General features: G+C 40.6%; 1 protein-coding gene and 1 pseudogene across 4 annotated transcripts in view; both read right to left on the reverse strand.

Annotated features, from left to right (window-relative positions):
* The window catches only part of RINT1 (RAD50 interactor 1), a 34,753-nt gene that overhangs the window by 1,395 nt on the left and 14,690 nt on the right, over nucleotides 1-18,668 (reverse strand). For 2 of the 4 annotated variants that reach the window (XM_047695469.1, XM_047695472.1), the window contains exons 5-14: nucleotides 18,034-18,207; nucleotides 17,792-17,941; nucleotides 16,887-17,043; nucleotides 15,127-15,237; nucleotides 14,804-15,029; nucleotides 14,147-14,284; nucleotides 10,833-11,032; nucleotides 5,388-5,602; nucleotides 495-675; nucleotides 302-420 (exon numbers count right to left, since the gene is read on the reverse strand). In XM_047695469.1, coding sequence (XP_047551425.1) covers nucleotides 302-420; nucleotides 495-675; nucleotides 5,388-5,602; nucleotides 10,833-11,032; nucleotides 14,147-14,284; nucleotides 14,804-15,029; nucleotides 15,127-15,237; nucleotides 16,887-17,043; nucleotides 17,792-17,941; nucleotides 18,034-18,207 — 1,671 coding nt within the window. The remainder of the gene's footprint in view (nucleotides 1-301; nucleotides 421-494; nucleotides 676-5,387; nucleotides 5,603-10,832; nucleotides 11,033-14,146; nucleotides 14,285-14,803; nucleotides 15,030-15,126; nucleotides 15,238-16,886; nucleotides 17,044-17,791; nucleotides 17,942-18,033; nucleotides 18,208-18,668) is intronic. The other 2 variants (XR_007121574.1, XM_047695471.1) reach the window with 2 other exon arrangements.
* On the reverse strand, nucleotides 18,208-18,333 carry LOC125081586 (uncharacterized; annotated as a pseudogene).

Genomic DNA, 18,668 nt, shown 5'->3' on the forward strand with positions numbered 1-18,668 from the left:
GCATTTTCTCTCTCTAGTAACAGGCAAATAGGAGCATTCAACCAAATGCAAGAAACAAAAGGCCCAACACATAGTTTAGATCCAGTCCTGATAAATCTGGGGGGTCATGAATCACATCTTTGATTATCTGGGTACATACTAGATATTTTAAAATTTCAATTGATGCTTTACTTATCCCACCAAACATCACTGGAACCCTGAGAGTTGTTATTAAAAAAAAACAAAACAAAACAAAACAAAAGGAATCAACCTCCTCTAAACACTTGACACATTAGCAGTCACTGTTAAATATCGAGCTTACTGTTTAAAATAATTTTCCGGCCTCTTGCAATAGTGGGAGAACAGGGGGAACAGGTTCCGGGTCATATCAAACTGCAGCTGAGCCGCTCCTCCTTCATTGAAGTGATTAGCCAGAATGATCTGAAACAAAGAGCAGCTCATGTTACGGTCGCCTTGATCCTCGAGGCCCCGACATGTGGTCTGCTCTTACTTACTTCTTGGTAGATGTACACATCCAGCTTCTCCACAAGCATTTGCCAGAAAATTTTAAATAAGGAGAAGCAGAGCTGCTGTTCCAGCTGAAGGGAGCGGTCTCTGAGCGTGAGCAGGAGCGGGCAGGCCGAGCTGGACAGGGACATCACCGCCTGCTCAGCCTGCGACGGCAAGGACAGCCATCTGCAAGACACAAGAGCAGTGCGGCCTGTGGCACTTTAAGTTTGACTACAAGATTTTCCAAACGTGGTGTTTTGAAAGATTTAACAGATCCTTTCAAATTCGGGGAAGTGCACGTTGGATAAGAAACTATATACAGGGGGCGCCTGGGTGGCTCAGTGGGTTAAGCCTCTGCATTCAGCTCAGGTCATGGTCTCAGGGTCCTGGGATCGAGCCCCACATCGGGCTCTCTGCTCAGGGAGGAGCCTGCTTCCCCCTCTCTCTCTGCCTGCCTCTCTGCCTGCTTGTGATCTCTCTCTCTCTGTCAAATAAAAAAAAAAAGAAAGAAAGAAACTATACACAGCCCAGCATGGAAAGCTCTCTCAGGAAATAAATGTATTTGGGGTGCCTGGGTGGCTCAGTCGGTTGAGCGTCATGATCCCAGCGTCCCAGGATCGAGCCCTGCGTTGGACTCCCTGCTCAGCGGGGAGTTAGTCTGCTTCTCCCTCTCCCCCCTGCTCATTCTCTCTCGCTCTAATAGATAAATAAAATCTTAAATAAATAAATTTATACTTTAGTGCTTTTTTAAAGATTTTATTTATTTGGCAGAAATCACAAGTAGGCAGAGATGCAGGCAGAGAGAGAGAGAGGGAAGCAGGCTCCCTGCTGAGCAGAGAGCCCAATGTGGGGCTTGATCCCAGGACCCTGAGATCATGACCTGAGCCGAAGGCAGGGGCTTAACCCACTGAGCCACCTAGGCGCCCAATTTATACTTTAGTTCTAAATTAAATACCCCCTATGTAATGAGGATGATAGTTTTTTTTAAATCCCCCGATTTTAATACGACTTACTGAAATATTTATAAAACAGGCAACATGTAACCTGTATTAGCATTTAAGACATCTGCTAACTTCGTGATCTGATTTTCGGCAAGATCACAGGGACTGAAAACACTTCCATACTGATTAGAAATACTCCATGTGACCGGCACTGTTCTCCCAGAGGACACTGTGCGGCGCACACAGAACCACAGCGGGATCAAGTGTACAGGCAGGCGCACGAAGGACACCCCTGGACCATGCTTGGTAGAGCGGTGACAGGCCCTTCAGCTCCACATCACACACCAGCTCCCTGTATTTACAGACAGTCCTGGAGCTCAACTATGATCAGTTTATTCTGATTAAGAATGTCTGAATATATTTTAGAAAGATTTCCATCAAAAGGTAAAGTTTGTAGCACAAAGAGCCAAACTCTGCTGTCTAGATGCCTTGGAAATTGACTATATGTATCATCTTTCAATTTGTTTTTAAGGTCTTAAAAATTATTTTAAGATTTCATTTATTTATTTGTCAGAGAGAGAGAGAGAACGTGTATAAGCACGCAGAGTGGCAGGCAGAGGCAGAGAGAGAAGCAGGCTCCCTGCTGAGCAAGGAGCCTGATGTGGGACTTGATCCCCTGCCCCTGGGATCATGACCTGAGCCAAGGCTGCAGCTTAACCCACTGAGGCACCCAGGTGTCCCTTTAAGTTTTTATTTAAATCACCGGTGCTCAGCACAAGCGTACTCCCTTAATCCCTGTCACCTATTTCACTCATTCCCCCAGCCACCTCCCCCCTGGTAACCAGCAGTGTGTTCTCCATTGTTAAGAGTCTCTTTCTTGATTCATCTCTGTTTCCCCCTATGCTCATTTGTTTTGTGTCTTAAATTCTACATATGAGTGAAATCTTATGCTATTTATCTTTCTCTGATTTATTTAACTTAGCATAATACTCTCTAGCTCCATTCATGTCTTGCAAATGGCAAGATTTCATTCTTGTTTATGCCTGAATAATATTCCATTATATTACATATACTATGATATGTGCACACACACGTGCACACACAGGCACACACACACACACACACACACACACACACACGTGTGTGTGTGTATCTTTATCCATTCATCAGTTGACGGACACTTGGGTTGTTGCCCTAACTTGGCTATTGTAGATAGTACTGCTATAAAGATTGCAGTGCATTCATTCCTTTGAATTAGTGTTTCTGTATTCTTTGGGTAAATACCCAGTACTGGGATTGCTGGATCATAGGGTTACTCTATTTTTAACTTCTTGAGTTAAACCGCCACATTGTCTTCCAGAGTGGTTGCACCAGCTTGCATTCCCACCAACAGTGTAGGAGGGTTCCCCTTTCTCCGCATCCTCGCCAATACCTGTTTTTTCTTGTTTTTGATTTTAGCCATTCCAACAGGTGTGAGGCGATATCTCATTGTGGTTTTTGATTTGCATTTCCCTGATGGTCAGTGATGATGAGTATCTTTTCATGTGTTTGCTGGCAGTCTGGATCTCTTCTTTGGAAAAAATATCTGTTCAGTTCTTCTGCCCTGTTTTTTTTGTTTTGTTTTGTTTTAAAGTGAGCTCCATGCGGGGCGCCTGGGTGGCTCAGTGAGTTAAAGCCTCTGCTTTCGGCTCAGGTCATGATCCCAGGGTCCTGGGATCGAGCCCCGAATCGGGCTCTCCTGTCAGCGGGGAGCCTGCTTCCTCCTCTCTCTCTGCCTGCTTCTCTGCCTACTTGTGATCTCTGTCTGTCAAATAAATAAATAAAATCTTAAAAAAAATAAAAAAAATAAAGTGAGCTCCATGCCCAGCATGGAGCCTAATGCAGGGCTTAAACTCCCAAACCTGAGATCAAGACCTGTGTTGAAATCAAGAGTCCCACACTCAACTGACTAAGCCACCCAGGTGCTCCTGCCCATTTTTTAATTGGCCTATTTATTTTTTGAGTTTTAGAAGTTCTCTATATATTTTGGATATATAACCCTTTATCAGATATGGATTTACAAATATCTTCTCCCATTCTATAGATTGCCTTTTAGTTATTGACTTTTCTTCCCTGTACTGAAGCTTTTTATTCTGATGTAGCCCCAATAGTTTATTTTTGCTTTTGTTTCCCTTGCCTCAGAGGACCTATCTAGAAGAAAGTTTCTATGGCTGATATCTAAGTTCTGGCTAGTGTTCTCTTCCTGAATTTTTATGGTTCCAGGTCTCACATTTAGGTCTTTAATCCATTTTGAGTTTACTTTTGTATATGGAGTAAGAAAGTGGCCCAGTTTTCATCCTTTTCATGTAGCTGTCCAGTTTTCCCAAAACCATTTGTTTTTTGTTTTAAGATTTTATTTATTTATTTATTTGACAGACAGAGATCTCAAGTAGGGGGAGAGGTAGGCAGAGAGAGAGAAGAGGAAGCAGGCTTCCTGCTGAGCAGAGAGCCCAATGTGGGGCTCGACTCAGGACTCTGGGATCATGACCTGAGCCGAAGGCAGAGGCTTTGACACACTGAGCCACCCAGGCGCCCCAGCCCAACACCATTTGTTGAGGAGACTTTTTCCCATTTTTCTTTCCTGCTTTGTCGAAGATTAATTGACCATATAATCATGGATTTATTTCTGGGTTTTCTATTCTGTTCTATGATCTATGTGTCTATTTTTGGGGCCAGTACTCTTCTGATGTCTATAGCTTTGTCATATAACTTGAGGTCTGGAATCCTGCTGCTTCCAGCTACACTTTTTTTTTTCCCTCCGAGATTACTTTGGCTACTTGAGGTCTTTTGCGGCTCCATACAAATTTTAGGATTATTTGTTCTAGCTCTGTGAAAGATGCTGTTGGTATTTTGATAGGGATTGCATTAAATGTGTAGACTGCTTTGGATAGCACAGGCATTTTAACAATGTTTGTTCTTTCAATCCATGAGCACAGAATGTCTTTCCACCTCTTTGTGTCATCTTCAATTTCTTCCATCCGTGCTATAGCTTTCAGAGGATGGGTCTTTCACCTCTTTGGTTGGGTTTATTCCTATGTTACCTTATTATTTTGGGTGCAATTTTAAATAGGATGGTTTTCTTAATTTCTTTTTCTGCTTCATTACTGGTGGAGAGAAATGCAACAGACTTTTGTATGTTGTATATTCTCTGACTTTACTGAATTCATGATCAGCTCTAGCAGTTTGTTGGTGGAGTCTTTTATGTTTTCTGTATACAGTATCATGTCTTCAGCAAAGTTTTATTCCTCCTTACCAATGTGGATGCCTTTTGTTTCTTTTTGTTGTCTGATTGCTGTGGTTAGGACTTCCAGTATTAGGCTGAATAAAATGATGAGAGTGGACATCCCTGTCTTGTTCCTGACCTTAGGGGAAAGGCTCTCAGTTTTCCCCCATTGAGGATGATGTTTGCTGTGCGATTTTCATAGATGGCCTTTATCATGTTGAGGTGTGCTCTCTCTAAACCTACTTTGTTGAGGGTTTTTATCATGGATGTTATACTGTGTCAAATGATTTTTCTGCATCTATTGAAATGATCATATGGTTATCCTTTCTCTTGTTGATGTAACGTGTCATGCTGACGGATTTGCAAATACTGAACTACACTTGCAAGCCAGGAATAAATCCCACATCATGACAAATGATTTTTTTTTAATGCACTGTTGGGTTTGGTTTGGTAGTATTTTGTTGAGGATTTTTGCATCTATGTTCATCAGGGATATTGGCCTATAATTCTTTTTTTGTGGTGCCTTTATCTGGTTTTGGTATCAAGGTAATGTTGGCCTCACGGAGTGAATTAGGAAGCTTTCCTTCCTCTTCTGTTTTTTGGAATAATTTGAGAAAAATAGGTATTTATCGTCTTTCAATTTTTAGCAAACTGGATTTGAGAGTTGAGTTGTCAGAAAATACAAAAGGACTTACCTTTCTTTTTTATACAATTTTGCAGCTTCTTTAACTTCTCTAAAAACGTGGTCTACTTGGCGGGTCAACATGTCATGCTTTAAACGTTCCAGCAGGTTAATCATGTCATCAAAGACAGAACTCTCCATGGAGGCTAGCTGTCCCAGCTGCAACTTACTGAGGGTGTTATTCTCTGCAAAGACCTCCAGTGCTGCCTGTTGAAGTTGCAGGAAAAACTGAAAGCAAAAATAGGTTCACATGGTTATTAAAATACTTCTTAAAAAAAAAAAGATACTTCTTTTTTAACAGCTTGAAATATAATTCACGTACTACATCTTATTCATTTCAAATGGACAACTCACTGGGTTTTAGAGTACATTCAGAGTTGTACATTTATCACCAGAGTCAATTTTAGAATCTTTTTTTTTTTTTTAAGATTTTATTTATTTAACAGAGAGAGACAGAAAGAGAGGAAACACAAGCAGGGGGAGTGGGAGAGAGATAAGCAGACCCCCTGCTGAGCAGGGAGCCCAATGTGGGGCTCGATCCCAGGACCCTGGGATTATGACCTGAGCTGAAGGCAGACACTTAATAACTGAGACACCCAGGCGCCTCTAGAATGTTTTCTTTACCCCCAAAAGATACCCACACTTAACCATCATCTCCCAATTCCCTCCCTGCCTGCCCTCCCTACTCCCCAAACTGTAGGCAACCACTAATCTTCCTGTCTTTGTCAACTTGCCTGTCTGGACATTTCATATAAATGGAATTATACAATTTATGGCTTTTTTTTTTTTAAGATTTTATTTATTTATTTGTCAGAGAGCACAGGCAGACAGAGTGGCAGGCAGAGGCAGAGGGAGAAGCAGGCTCCCCACTGAGCAAGGAGCCCGATGTGGGACTCGATCCCAGGACGCTGGGATCATGACCTGAGCCGAAGGCAGCTGCTCAAACAACTGAGCCACCCAGGCGTCCCAATTTATGGCTCTTTGTGACTGGCATCTTTCACTTAGTATGTTTTCAGGGTTCATCTATGTTGTAACATATATCAATCAGTACTTAATTTCTTTTCACTGCTGAATAATATTCCAATATATTTACATTTTATTTATATTTATTTATTCAGTCATCATTTGACAGATAATTGTTTTTTTTCCACTTTTTGTCTTTATGAATAACACTGCTATGAACATTGTGTAAGTTTTTTGTAGACATAGGTCTTTATTTCTCTTGGATACACCTAGAAGTACAATTGCTAGATCATATGGTAATTCTAGGTTTAACTATCTAAGGATATGACAGACTGTTTTCCACAGTGACTGTACAAACTATGTGTGACCATACAAATTTCTCCACATCTGCACTGATAACACTTACTGTTTTATTATAGCCATCTTAGTTTATATTTAGTGGTATCTCACTGTGTTTGTTTGAGAATGAGAGAGAGAGGGTGTGTGCAAGGAGCCGGAGTGGGGGGAGGGGCTGGTGGGAGAAGGAGAGACAGAATCTCAAGCAGACTCTTTACCCAGCACGGAGCCCAAGGTGGGGCTGAATCTCACAACCCTGAGATCATGACCTGAGTTGAAATCAAGAGAAACCGACTGAGCTACCCAGGCAGCCCATCTCACTGCGATTTTATTTTTTATTTTTATTTAAATTCAATTAACATATAATTTAATTATTGGTTTCAGAGGTAGAGGTTTCACTGATTTTAATTTGCATTTGCCTGATGGCTAACTTCTTTGGGTATTCATTTTTTCTGGGTACAGACTAAGAGTTGTAGTAAAACCAAGAGATTTATGACAGTTAAGAAAATTAAAATGCGAGGGGCGCCTGGGTTGCTCAGTGGGTTAAGCCTCTGCCTTTGGCTCAGGTCATGATCTCGGGAGTCCTGGGATCGAGCCCCGAATCAGGCTCTCTGCTCAGCGGGGAGCCTGCTTCCCCTGCCTCTCTACCTACTTGTGATCCCTGTCTGTCAAATAAATAAATAAATAAATCTTTAAAAAAGAGAAGATTAAAATCTGGGTGGCTCAGTCAGTTAAGCAGCTGCCTTTGGCTCAGGTCATGATCCCAGGGTCTGGGACTGAGCCCCACATCCTGCTCCCTGCTCAGTGGGGAGTCTGCTTCTCCCCCTCCGACTCCCCCTGCTTGTGTTCCCTCTCTCGCTGTGTCTCTCTTTCTGTCAAATTAATTAATTAATTAATTAATTTTAAAAAAAGGAAAATTAAAATGCCATTTTCATAGTGGCATTTTCAGTAGAATTCATATTATTTTTCTGTAGGGTAGCAAAAAATATTTTTCTAATATGAATAATGCTGTGGATAATTAGCAAAAAATTAAAAATAGCCTAAATGTCCATTAACTGGGGACTGGATATGGCCACACTAGGGATTGTTCACGGATGGACATGTGAGAGGCTAAGATGGAATTTTCTGCTCAAACGTAGAAGAGGCACTGGACCTTTGGAGACTGGTGAATGACAATGTGAGCTTGAAGCCACCTATGGCCATGCTCCCCAGAGCCTGCCTGAGAACGAAGCCAGAAGTGAATGACTTTAGGGCAGCGGCAGCCATGCCTAATGCTTTCAGTTACACCAAATCCTCACCTCCTCACCCCAGCCCCCCACTCGTACTCAGGCCAACATGAATCTGGTTTCTGTCACCTACAACTCAAAAAGTCCTGATGCTGAAGGGCTGTGTATGTCAGGCTTGGCACAATCTGGCAATAGTCAGACAGCTATTAGCATAGAATCTAAATGAATGGAAAGTGAACTCTGTCCACTCTTCTTTTTTCTATCTAGACAATACAAGAGCTTTAATTTTATTTTAAGCATTCACAGCCTGAAGGACCATGAAGAAAGTCAATTTTTGATGTTAAACAGATTTGTAATATAATAACATGCAAGGACAAAACTCATTCATGATTTGAAGAGTAACTCTAAATTTAGTTATTCTTCTGTTGACAGAAGGATCCAGTTAATTCAGCATCAGATTATAAATTTCCTAAGGATAGGGATGATGGCCAATTCACTGTCGTTAACAGACTATGGCACCAAGTAAAGTATTTAATGATGTTTCACAAATAATTCGTTGAAGCTAAAAATCTGGCCCTGAATGAGTCTCTTATTAGATCATCTGGCACAAGAAAGAAGAATGTCAATTTGTTTTACGACAAAGCTTAGCAGAACATGGAGCGGTGTGGGGGCTGAGTGAAGAAAGTACAGGATGAGAAAAACAACACATAAAAGTACACAATGAATAAATGTATTCTAATTGGGTGCCATTATAAACAAAAGCTGTGATCATTACACTTTACATTATATTCATTTTATGAAGTAATTATTTTGTGTCTTATTTTCCTTGCTTAGCAGAATGTTATTACATACATGGATTTCAGTTAATGTTTTTGTAGAAAAAAGGCTTTATATATTTAAGTCCCAGCCAAAGAGTCCAGAATAGAATAAACTATGATTGTGTTTCTCAGGTTTTCATCTTGTTTATATTTGTTATTATTTTATTTTTGTTCCCTATTTTTTTAAATTTATTACCCTGTATTTAATTAAGATTAAAGACTTTTTTGTTTCATTCGTTCTTTCACAGTAGAGGAATAGAACTTCTATATAATACACTAGCATTATATAATTTTTTTGTCATAAATTCATAATTTAAAATTTATTTTTTTTAAGATTTTATTCATTTATTTGACAGACAGAGATCACAAGTAGGCAGAAAGACAGGCAGAGAGAGATGGGGAAGCAGGCTCACTGCTGAGCAGAAAGCCGGATGCGGAGCTTGATCCCAGGACCCTGAGATCATGACCTGAGCCGAAGGCAGAGGCGCCCCTTGATGCCTTTAAAACATGAGTAAATACAGGCGCACCTGGGTGGCACAGTTGTTAAGCCTCTGACTCTTGATTTCAGCTCAGGTTCTGATGCCAGGATTGTGAGATCGAGCCCAGTGTCTGCACTTATCAGGAGTCAGCTTGGGGTTCTCTCTCCCTGCTCTCAAGCGTGTGCATGCACTCAAATAAATAAATCTTTAATAAATAAATAAATAAATAAATAGGCAGACCAAATCTGTCAACACACAGCATTGTGTGGAAAAAGGAAAGATAAATAAAATTCCTGGATGTAAAAGGCCCTTGTAATACATGCTAACCAGACCCAAGGTTTTTATTTTTAGGTTTATTTGAAAGATACCTCTCACTATAAGAAATTAATTTTTTTGGATGATGTGATAATGGCATTGTGGTACTTTTTCTTTAAAGGCGTTCTCTTAGAGATACATTTTGAAATATTTATCATGAGGGGCACCTGGGTGGCTCAGTGGGTTAAAGCCTCTGCCTTCGGCTCAGGTCATGATCCCGGGGTCCTGGGATCGAGCCCCGCATCCGGCTCTCTGCTTGGCCGAGAGCCTGCTTCCCTTCCTCTCTCTCTGCCTGTCTCTCTGCTTACTTGTGATCTCTGTCTGACAAATAAATAAAATTAAAAAAAAAAATATTTATCATGAAATATATCTAAGATCTTCAAAATAATCAAGGGTGGGGGGTGGAGAAGAGGCTTAAAACAAAACTGGTCTAAGAAGCTGGGTCATAGGCACATGGGAATCCCTTTTATTATTAGATTTACTCATGTTTTGTTTCTTTTTTAAAGATTTATTTATTTGAGAGAGAAAGCAAGAGCACAAGCAGGAGGGACAGAGAGAGAGGGCTCCATGTCACCCAAGATCACGACCTGAGCTGAAACCAAGAGTCGGCTGCTTAACCAACTGGGCCACGCAGGTGCCCCTCTATTTACTCGTGTCTTGAAGGCATTCAAAAGATAGCCAATATCATTATTTTATTTATTTTGTTTTTTTATGTAATCTCTATGTGGGGCTCAAACTCAGGACCCCAAGACCAAGAGTCCCATGTTCTACCAACTGAGCGGGGCAGGTGCCCCTCAAATGCTATTATTCGATCTTTCTTACAGTCCTGGATTTTACTGATTTTGACACCCTTATTCGATGTTAGCTTTTTCCGAGATGGCAATTACCATACATGAATATTTCCCAAGTCTAAAGAAGAAAAAGGTTCATTCTACAGACAACTATTACACGAAAGGTTGCCTTTCTTTTCTAATGATTAAAATCTTGGGATTATTTAACCATTTGAGACTTAATTGAGAAAAATATGTAATTTAATCATATCCCCTAAATTTGGCCTAATTGTTATTCTACCTAATGTGTAACTTCAGCATGTTATAAATTAAACATTTCAAAAGGTAAAACTGTTAAAACTACTAATTTGTTATTTAATATAAAAGCATATTAATAGGGTGCCTGGCTGGCTCAGTCAGAAGAGCATGTAACTAACTCTTGATCTCAGGGTGTGAGTTTAAGCCCCACATTGGATGCAGAATTAACAAAAATAAATAAGTAAACTTAAAAATATATATTAAAATAGATGAATAAAAGTACATTAACTTACAACATTGTCAGCCCAATCTGCTAGGACTGTTGAGATATAGTTCACGGCATTGAGAATCGCACAGTATCGAAAGCCAAGGGAAGCTCTAGTCTCTTCTTTCATCACTTGAGTTAATCGTATCCTAAAATCATCTACTAAGTCCTTCTGTAACTCCAGGAACTGTAGCTTTCTGGAAGCTGTGGGGAGATTTTTATATCTGTCTGTGGAAAAAGTAAGACATGAAGGTTTGGGTTCCATCCGTTACACAGTTAGAGGCTTTCCTATTGACACTGTTGGGTGCCTTTGTCAAAAACTCTATCAACTGGGGGCGCCTGGGTGGCTCAGTGGGTTAAAGCCTCTGCCTTCGGCTCAGGTCATGATCCCAGGGTCCTGGGATCGAGTCCCGCGTCGGGCTCCCTGCTCAGTGGGGAGCCTCTGCCGACTTATGATCTCTGTCAAATAAATAAATAAATAAAATCTTAAAAAAAAAGAAAAGCACCAAAAACCTCTATCAACTGTTCATGTACGGACTTATTTCTATACTTTATAAGGGTATGGGTTTCACAAGTATATGTACTTGTCAAAACTCACTGAACTGTATACTTCAGATTCACGTCTTTTACTGTGTATAAGTCACATGCCAAATTTTTTAAGGCATGAGGAATTTGTAGATGGTGCCTGATTTATGATGGTTCAACTTAAGATTTTTTCAAGTTTACGATAGTGCAAAAGCCATGTGCATTCATAGAAATGACTTCAAATTTTTTATTTGGATCTTTTCGCAGACTAGCAATATGGGGTACAACCCTCTCATGACCCTGGGCAGTGGGAGCAAGCCACAGCTCTGTCAGCCACGGGAAGGAGAGGGAAGACAACCGATGCCCTCTCGGCCTTTACAGAACGGTTGTACCCACACAACCATTTTGGTTTTCGCCACCAGTGCAGCACTCAATACATTACATGAGACAGTCAATACCTTATCATAAAATAGACTTTCTGTTAGATGATTTTGCCCAATGAATGGCTAATGTTAAGTGTTGTGAGCATGTGCAAGGTAGACTGTGATATTCAGTAGGTTAGGCATATTAAATGCATTTTTTACTTAAAATATTTTCATTTAGGATAGGTTTATGAGGCTATAGCCCCACTGTAAGTCAAAGATCTATATATGCAAAAATCGTTCCATTTCTTCAACAAAAAAAAATGACTTATTTTTTCACAGGAGGAAGGGGCGCTTGGGTGGCCCAGTCAGCTAAATGTCTGCCTTTGACTTGGGTCATCGTCCCAGGGTACTGGGATGGAGCCCTGTGTCGGGCTCCCTGAGGGAGCCTGCTTCTCTCTCTCCCTCTTCTTCTTCTCTATCTCCCTCAGCCCCTCCCCCTGCTCAGGTTCTCTCTCTTTCTTTGTCAAATAAATAAATAAAATCTTCAAAAAAAAAAAAAAAGTGGGGGAGTGGGAGAGGAGAACAGGCTTCTTGCCAAGCAGGGGGCCCAATGCCGGGGCTCGATCTCAGGACTCTAGGATCATGACCTGAGCTGAAGGCAGACGCTTAATGACTGAGCCACCCAGGCACCTCCCAAAAAAAAAGTTTTTTTAGATTTCTTGTGTGTTCTATTTCTAGTGTTTTTCATATTCTTCACACAATGAAGAATATGGAGTTATTTACTGGCTAGGGTGGAATGACACTTGTTCAGGTGACTACACAGGCCCAAGAAATGGACAAGCCAGAAAAGGATGGTACTGAGGGCTCAGGGGCACCTGGAGCAGTGGCAAGTTTCCAGTGGGACAATGCAGACAAGGATGGGCCAAACAGGACTAGAGGCTGCTGGGCCTTCCTCCAGCCAGAAATTCTTGCACTATAAGAAGAGTTCCTCTTACTATTCCAATCCTTAAAGTCACTTTATTATTGTATTCTTTTTTTTTTTTTTTAAGAATTTTATTTATTTATTTGACTGACAGAGATCACAAGTAGGCAGGGACAGGCAGAAAGAGAGGAGGAAGCAGGCTCCCTACTGAGCAGAGAGCCTGATGCGGGGCTCGATCCCAGGACCCCAGGATCATGACCTGAGCTGAAGACAGAGGCTTAACCCACTGAGCCATCCAGGCGCCCCTAATATTGTATTCTTCTGCAATCTTTTCTTTTTTAAAGGATTTTATTTATTTACTTGAGAGAGAGAGCACTAGAGAGAGAGAAGAAGCATGAGTCGGGGGGCAGAGGGAAAGGGAGAAGCAGGCTCCCCACTGAGCAGGGAACCCGATGCGGGACTCGATCCCAGGACCCTGGGATCAGGACCTGAGCGAAAGGCAGACACCCAACCGACTAAGCCACCCAGGGGTCCCTTCTGCAATCTTTTCTATATCAAGGAGAAAAATAACAGTATTTAAAATTCAGGTCAATTGGGCGCCTGGGTGGCTCAGTGGGTTAAACCTCTGCCTTCGGCTCAGGTCATGATCTCAGGGTCCTGGGATCGAGTCCCACATCGGGCTCTCTGCTTGGAAGGGAGCCTGCTTCTTCCTCTCTCTCTCTGTCTACTTGTGATTTCTCTCTGTCAAATAAATAAACATCTTTAAAAATAATAATAATAAATAAAATAAAATAAAATTCAGGTCAATCTACTGAAGACACTTAAGCTGAATGGCAAAAGAATTCTGGTAATAAAAATAAATTCTAGGGCGCCTGGGTGGCTCAGTGGGTTAAAGGCTCTGCCTTCAGCTTGGGTCATGATCCCAGGGTCCTGGGATCAAGCCCCACATTGGGCTCTCTGCTCCTCGGGTAGCCTGCTTCCCCCCTCTCTCTGTGCCTGCCTCTCTGCCTACTTGTGATCTCTGTCAGTCAAATAAATAAATAAAATCTTTTAAAATAAATAAATAAAATTCTCATTAATTACTTTTAGGTAGCCATTCAGGAATTTCCTCCTTATATATACCAATGTTTAAGACATTAAATTATTAAAAATCTGAAAGCTAGTATATTGTACTAGGATTCTACCAAGATAGAAACTGTATTTAAAGATATTAAAATAACCACTATATGATATTAATTTTGTTGAACTACTCAAAAAAGTACCATATGAAGAATCAGTACTTTTTTTTTTTTTTTAAAGATTTTATTTATTTATTTGACAGACAGAGATCACAAGTTGGCAGAGAGGCAGGCAGAGAGAGAGGAAGGGAAGCAGGCTCCTTGCTGAGCAGAGAGCCCGATGCGGGACTCGATCCCAGGACCCTGAGATCATGACCTGAGCCGAAGGCATCGGCTTAACCCACTGAGCCACCCAGGCGCCCTGAATCAGTACTTTTAAAACAAAGTTATATCTTAAAAGACTTCTACTTACCAGTTATCACCAGTAGTAGCGTCATAAAAGTCTCTGCACAATCTGGAACTTTCATCTCATCCACATCGGTGATATCCTTATATTGGGACACCCAGGCAGCTTCTGATGAAAGCATAGAGTCCATTTTTTGAAGAGCAACTAATATGCAGAAAAAGGGAATATGTCATTTAAGTAATTATAGATACTCTTAATTTTCAGCACAATTTTTTAGGAATGACTTTCCTGTAAAAAGTAAACAATTCCACAATCCCCTACTGGTTGCATTATATTTAACATGCTCTGGTTTAGGGTTGAACAAGATACTTGACTTCTCCCTGCCACCCCTACCCAAAATCTTCAAAATATTTACATTGATTAGATAAGCTACAGCCAACAGTTTCTACCAATTACAGAAATAATGTAGTACAATCGGTAGGACAGCTAACTGTATAGGCTACTGGCTTGACTGCTGCATTCTGGAAACATGTACAGTCTAAGTGTAAATTCAAGAGAAACTGAAGTTTGATGGGAAGCAAATAAGGCACCTTAGTAAACCATGACAAAGAAAAATTCAGATGACTCTAGTTTTCTACCCAGAGCTGGGGAAGAAAAACACCAAATATTAATACCCACAAAAGAAGACAATTCTTCCCACCCAATGGCTACAAGAGCACTTACATTTTCTCTCCACAGTCAACCATCTCTGAAAACAGGTTTCCTCTGACAGAATATGCATACAGTTGGCAAACGTGTCAGGATAGCCATAAACACTGTGTAGCTCCCTTTCAAACAAAAGCACCTCATCCACCAAATGACAGAAGAGACTGTCATCGTAGAGCAGACACGGAATATCAGCAGCTAACTTCTCCAGAACGAGCATCATAAGGCCCCGGGAAAATTCGAGCTGAAAGAAATATGTACGCGTAAGGTAATGTAGATGACAGGTTATTTGTGGACACATCCAACTCTAAAACTGGAATGCTTAGGACTGAGTCTCTTACCCTAGCATTTACCGAAGGGCCCACTTTGTCCAAAATCGGCTGAATCTTCTCATCCAGAAACTGAGAGTGATTCCCAATCCACATAAGCACCTGAGCCAGGTACCATTCAGGCTAAGGAAAGAAGTAAAACAGTTTGAATTCTTAAGTCATTCCAAGTAGAGAGTTACAATTAAAGGGCTCTATTTAATTGTATACAAGCGGTACTTACAAAAATTAGTTGAAAATTCCTAAATGTAAGGACGTAATTTCTATTCTGAACTTTAAGGTCATGCAAGGCTTAATAATCAAATGTATCCCAATGTATTCCCACCAAATTCCCAAAATGTGGCAGAAGTCAATAAACTCACAAAGTTACAGTACCAGGTATATTGAAAATGTGGCACTTTGGGGACACCTGGGTGGCTCAGTGAGTTAAGCGTCTGCCTTCGGCTCATGTCGTGATCCCAGGGTCCTGGGATCGAGTCCCACATCAGGCTCCCTGCTCAGTGGAGAACCTGCCCCCCCATAAATAAATAAATAATTTTTAAAAAATAAAATAAAATAAAAATAAGTTGTTTTTGTGTATTTCTCTGGAAATACACAAAATGAGTATTAAAAAGATCTGACAGCCTTTAAATTGTTTTTTTTTTTTTGTTTTTGGCCATAGCATTCCAAAATAACTTTTAAACTTGATTTTCTTCTGCTCTGTCTTTTAAAAAGGTAAATTAACAAAACAAAACAACATATGCCTTAAAACAGGTATAATCAGAGAAAAATAATGTAAGTAGCAGCTTTTGAAATTGTCCCTAGAGCCGATTCTACAAACCTTCCAAGTTTTGTTGGGCTAGTATTCAAAAACATTTGCTGGGTGGTAAATCACTGTTGTGTGCTAGGTGCTGGAAATACAAACATGAGTAACAAGCACCTGTAATCTAAGGGACTGCACGGTTTAGGCTTGATGACGGTGAAAGCACTTTAGGAAGGAGTCAACCTAACACAATTTTCTTACCTTTCTTACTGCTTCTCTAGAGCTTTAGGTTTATTGCTTTGTCTCACTTACCACTTACTAATTGATTCTACTCTTCTTTCCACCAACACCCCATCCAAAAAAGAAGGAGCCCCATAAACACAAAAGAAGCCGAATTTAAGAACCAAGGGGATAAAAAAAGAACTAGGAAAACACTGCTGTGGCATTTGTGGGGCACTGTTTATACCTGGCCCCACACGCTTCACTGTGCAAATTGCTTCTTCAGGTTTATAAATGTATCAGAAAAAGAAGTGGAAGGCAAGATAGCAGAGTATTAGCTTTTGAATAGATCGTTGATGCTAAAATGATTTGTGGTCGTAAGGGCATGACATGCTAATGAGTGAGTGGATTTCGACAACCTCTCAAGAAAAGTCTGGAAATAGATCAATTTTTTTTTAATGCAAAATTCTTTTTATTTATTTGATAGAGAGAGAAATCACAAGTAGGCAGAGAGGCAGGCAGAGAGAGAGAGACAGGGAAGCAGGCTCCCCGCTGAGCAGAGAGCCAGATGCGGGGCTTGATCCCAGGACCCTGAGACCATGACCTGAGCCGAAGGCAGAGGATTAACCCACTGAGCCACCCAGGAGCCCCAGAAGTAGATCTATTAAGGACAGTGACAAAATAGGAATTTAACTCTTTAGAGAAAAAAAAGAAATGTGAATGGAATCAGATTTTAACTTAAACCAGAAAAGTACAGAACACTTCGCATTTGCTATTAATAAAAACCAAGGACAAAAGAGTTGAGAAAGCATACCTTACTTATAACATTAGTCTGTCGGTTCCCTCTGAAGTGATACCTGAACCTCTTCTGGAGGGGCATCAGCATGACCTGGATGGGCAGAATGATAGCCGGGGAGGCAGGAAGACAGTATTTCTCTGGAAGTTGTTTTGGCTCAGTAAGTAATTCATCTCTGACATAGTCGAGTCAAGGGAAAAAATACATGTGTGTGTGTGTATACGTACATGTGATATATTTTCCCAACAAATATATGATACTAGGTAAAATTAATTATAATACAGAAAATTTTACATTACATATGATTTCAATAAAAAATGCACAAAAATGTTCTTAAAATTAATCTATCTTTCCTAAAATAAAAAATAGTAGTAAGGAACTAAACACATTCAAGTAATTGCTTCATTGGGGCGCCTGGGTGGCTCAGTTGGTTAAGTGACTGCCTTGGCTCAGGTCATGATCCCGGAGTCCTAGGACCAAGTACCACACTGGGCTTCCAGCTCAGCAGGGAGCCTGCTTCTCCCTCTGACCTTCTCCAATCTCGTGCTGTTTCTCTCTCTCTCAAATAAATAAATAAATCTTTAACAAAAAAAAAAAAAAGAAATCACTTTATTAAATTGACACAAAGTTACTAAGATCTCCTCCCAATTGCTTTATTTTTTTCTCCCAAGAGACCTACGTATGATGTAAGTGTGATGTAAACTTGGATCGGTCGTATTTCAGCCTGACCCTCCCCTGCCCCACATGTAATTCACTCGAAAGGAGAATAATTTACCACCCCATGGGTATATAAATATAAAGATAAGACCAAACCCAGTACCCCCACTTGGCTTCTTGGCCACTTTCAAAGTTTTACTCTCCAGCCACGAATCCACTCTTTAAAAAAAAGCCATTTTAGTAAGTTTGAACTCCAACAAAGATACGAGGTTTGTAGTTTCAGAAGCTGACAAAACAGCGTCTCCAGGTTGGTGTAGATGTCAGGGGCACTGGCTGGTCGACTCGAGCCAGCAGCTTGAGACTGGGGGGGTGTGATGAAGGGCCAATGAAGTTGGGCCAAAATTTCCTCAAAATCACTGTAACAGAAAAGTAACACACATATTTCAGTTAAAATACAAGTCACAAAATATCCTTCTGAAAGCAATTAGCATGCAATATAATTCCTTACTTTGTAAGCTTGTCCTTGAGAATCTTATGCCAGAATTTAACAGTGGCTCTCATGAATGTGAGAAGATGAGTACAAGATGATTCCTGAAGCTTGATGTCAAGTTCTGCCATGTACGCCAGAATAGAGGCTGCCTCTGGGACGTTATTGGTCATCAGATACTGCTGAATGTTATCGCTGCAAAATGAGGCAAAGCAAACTTCAAAGATGGTTTGTTCAAGAGAACTCCAATTAGTTTTCAATTAGCAATAATCGCGCCTCGGATAAACCTCATTGGCTACGATACTGCCACTGCGCAAAGCTTCAAGAGAACTCCAAATGCAGAAAAACTGCTTCTCCTTCCTGTTGTGTATCAAGTTACATACAAGGAAAAAGGAAGCACCAGCTAGAAGTGGCTTTTTTACCAATGTGGCCAAAGCTTAAAATTGTTCTAGGTAAGCCAGAAGTCAAGATTTCCATGTAAAGCCAATTAATCAAATTCTTTGAAACCAGACAAACAGATCCCATGAACTACCATTTTGCTTATTTGCCTTTATAAAGCAAACACTTTGTTTAAAAATTAGATGTTGCGTGTCAACTATACTTCAAAAAAAAATTAGGAAAATTAAAATGAGATATTTCTTTTGATAAAAATACAT

Source organism: Lutra lutra, chromosome 11 (assembly GCF_902655055.1).
Source record: "Lutra lutra chromosome 11, mLutLut1.2, whole genome shotgun sequence".
Taxonomy (NCBI): domain Eukaryota; kingdom Metazoa; phylum Chordata; class Mammalia; order Carnivora; family Mustelidae; genus Lutra; species Lutra lutra.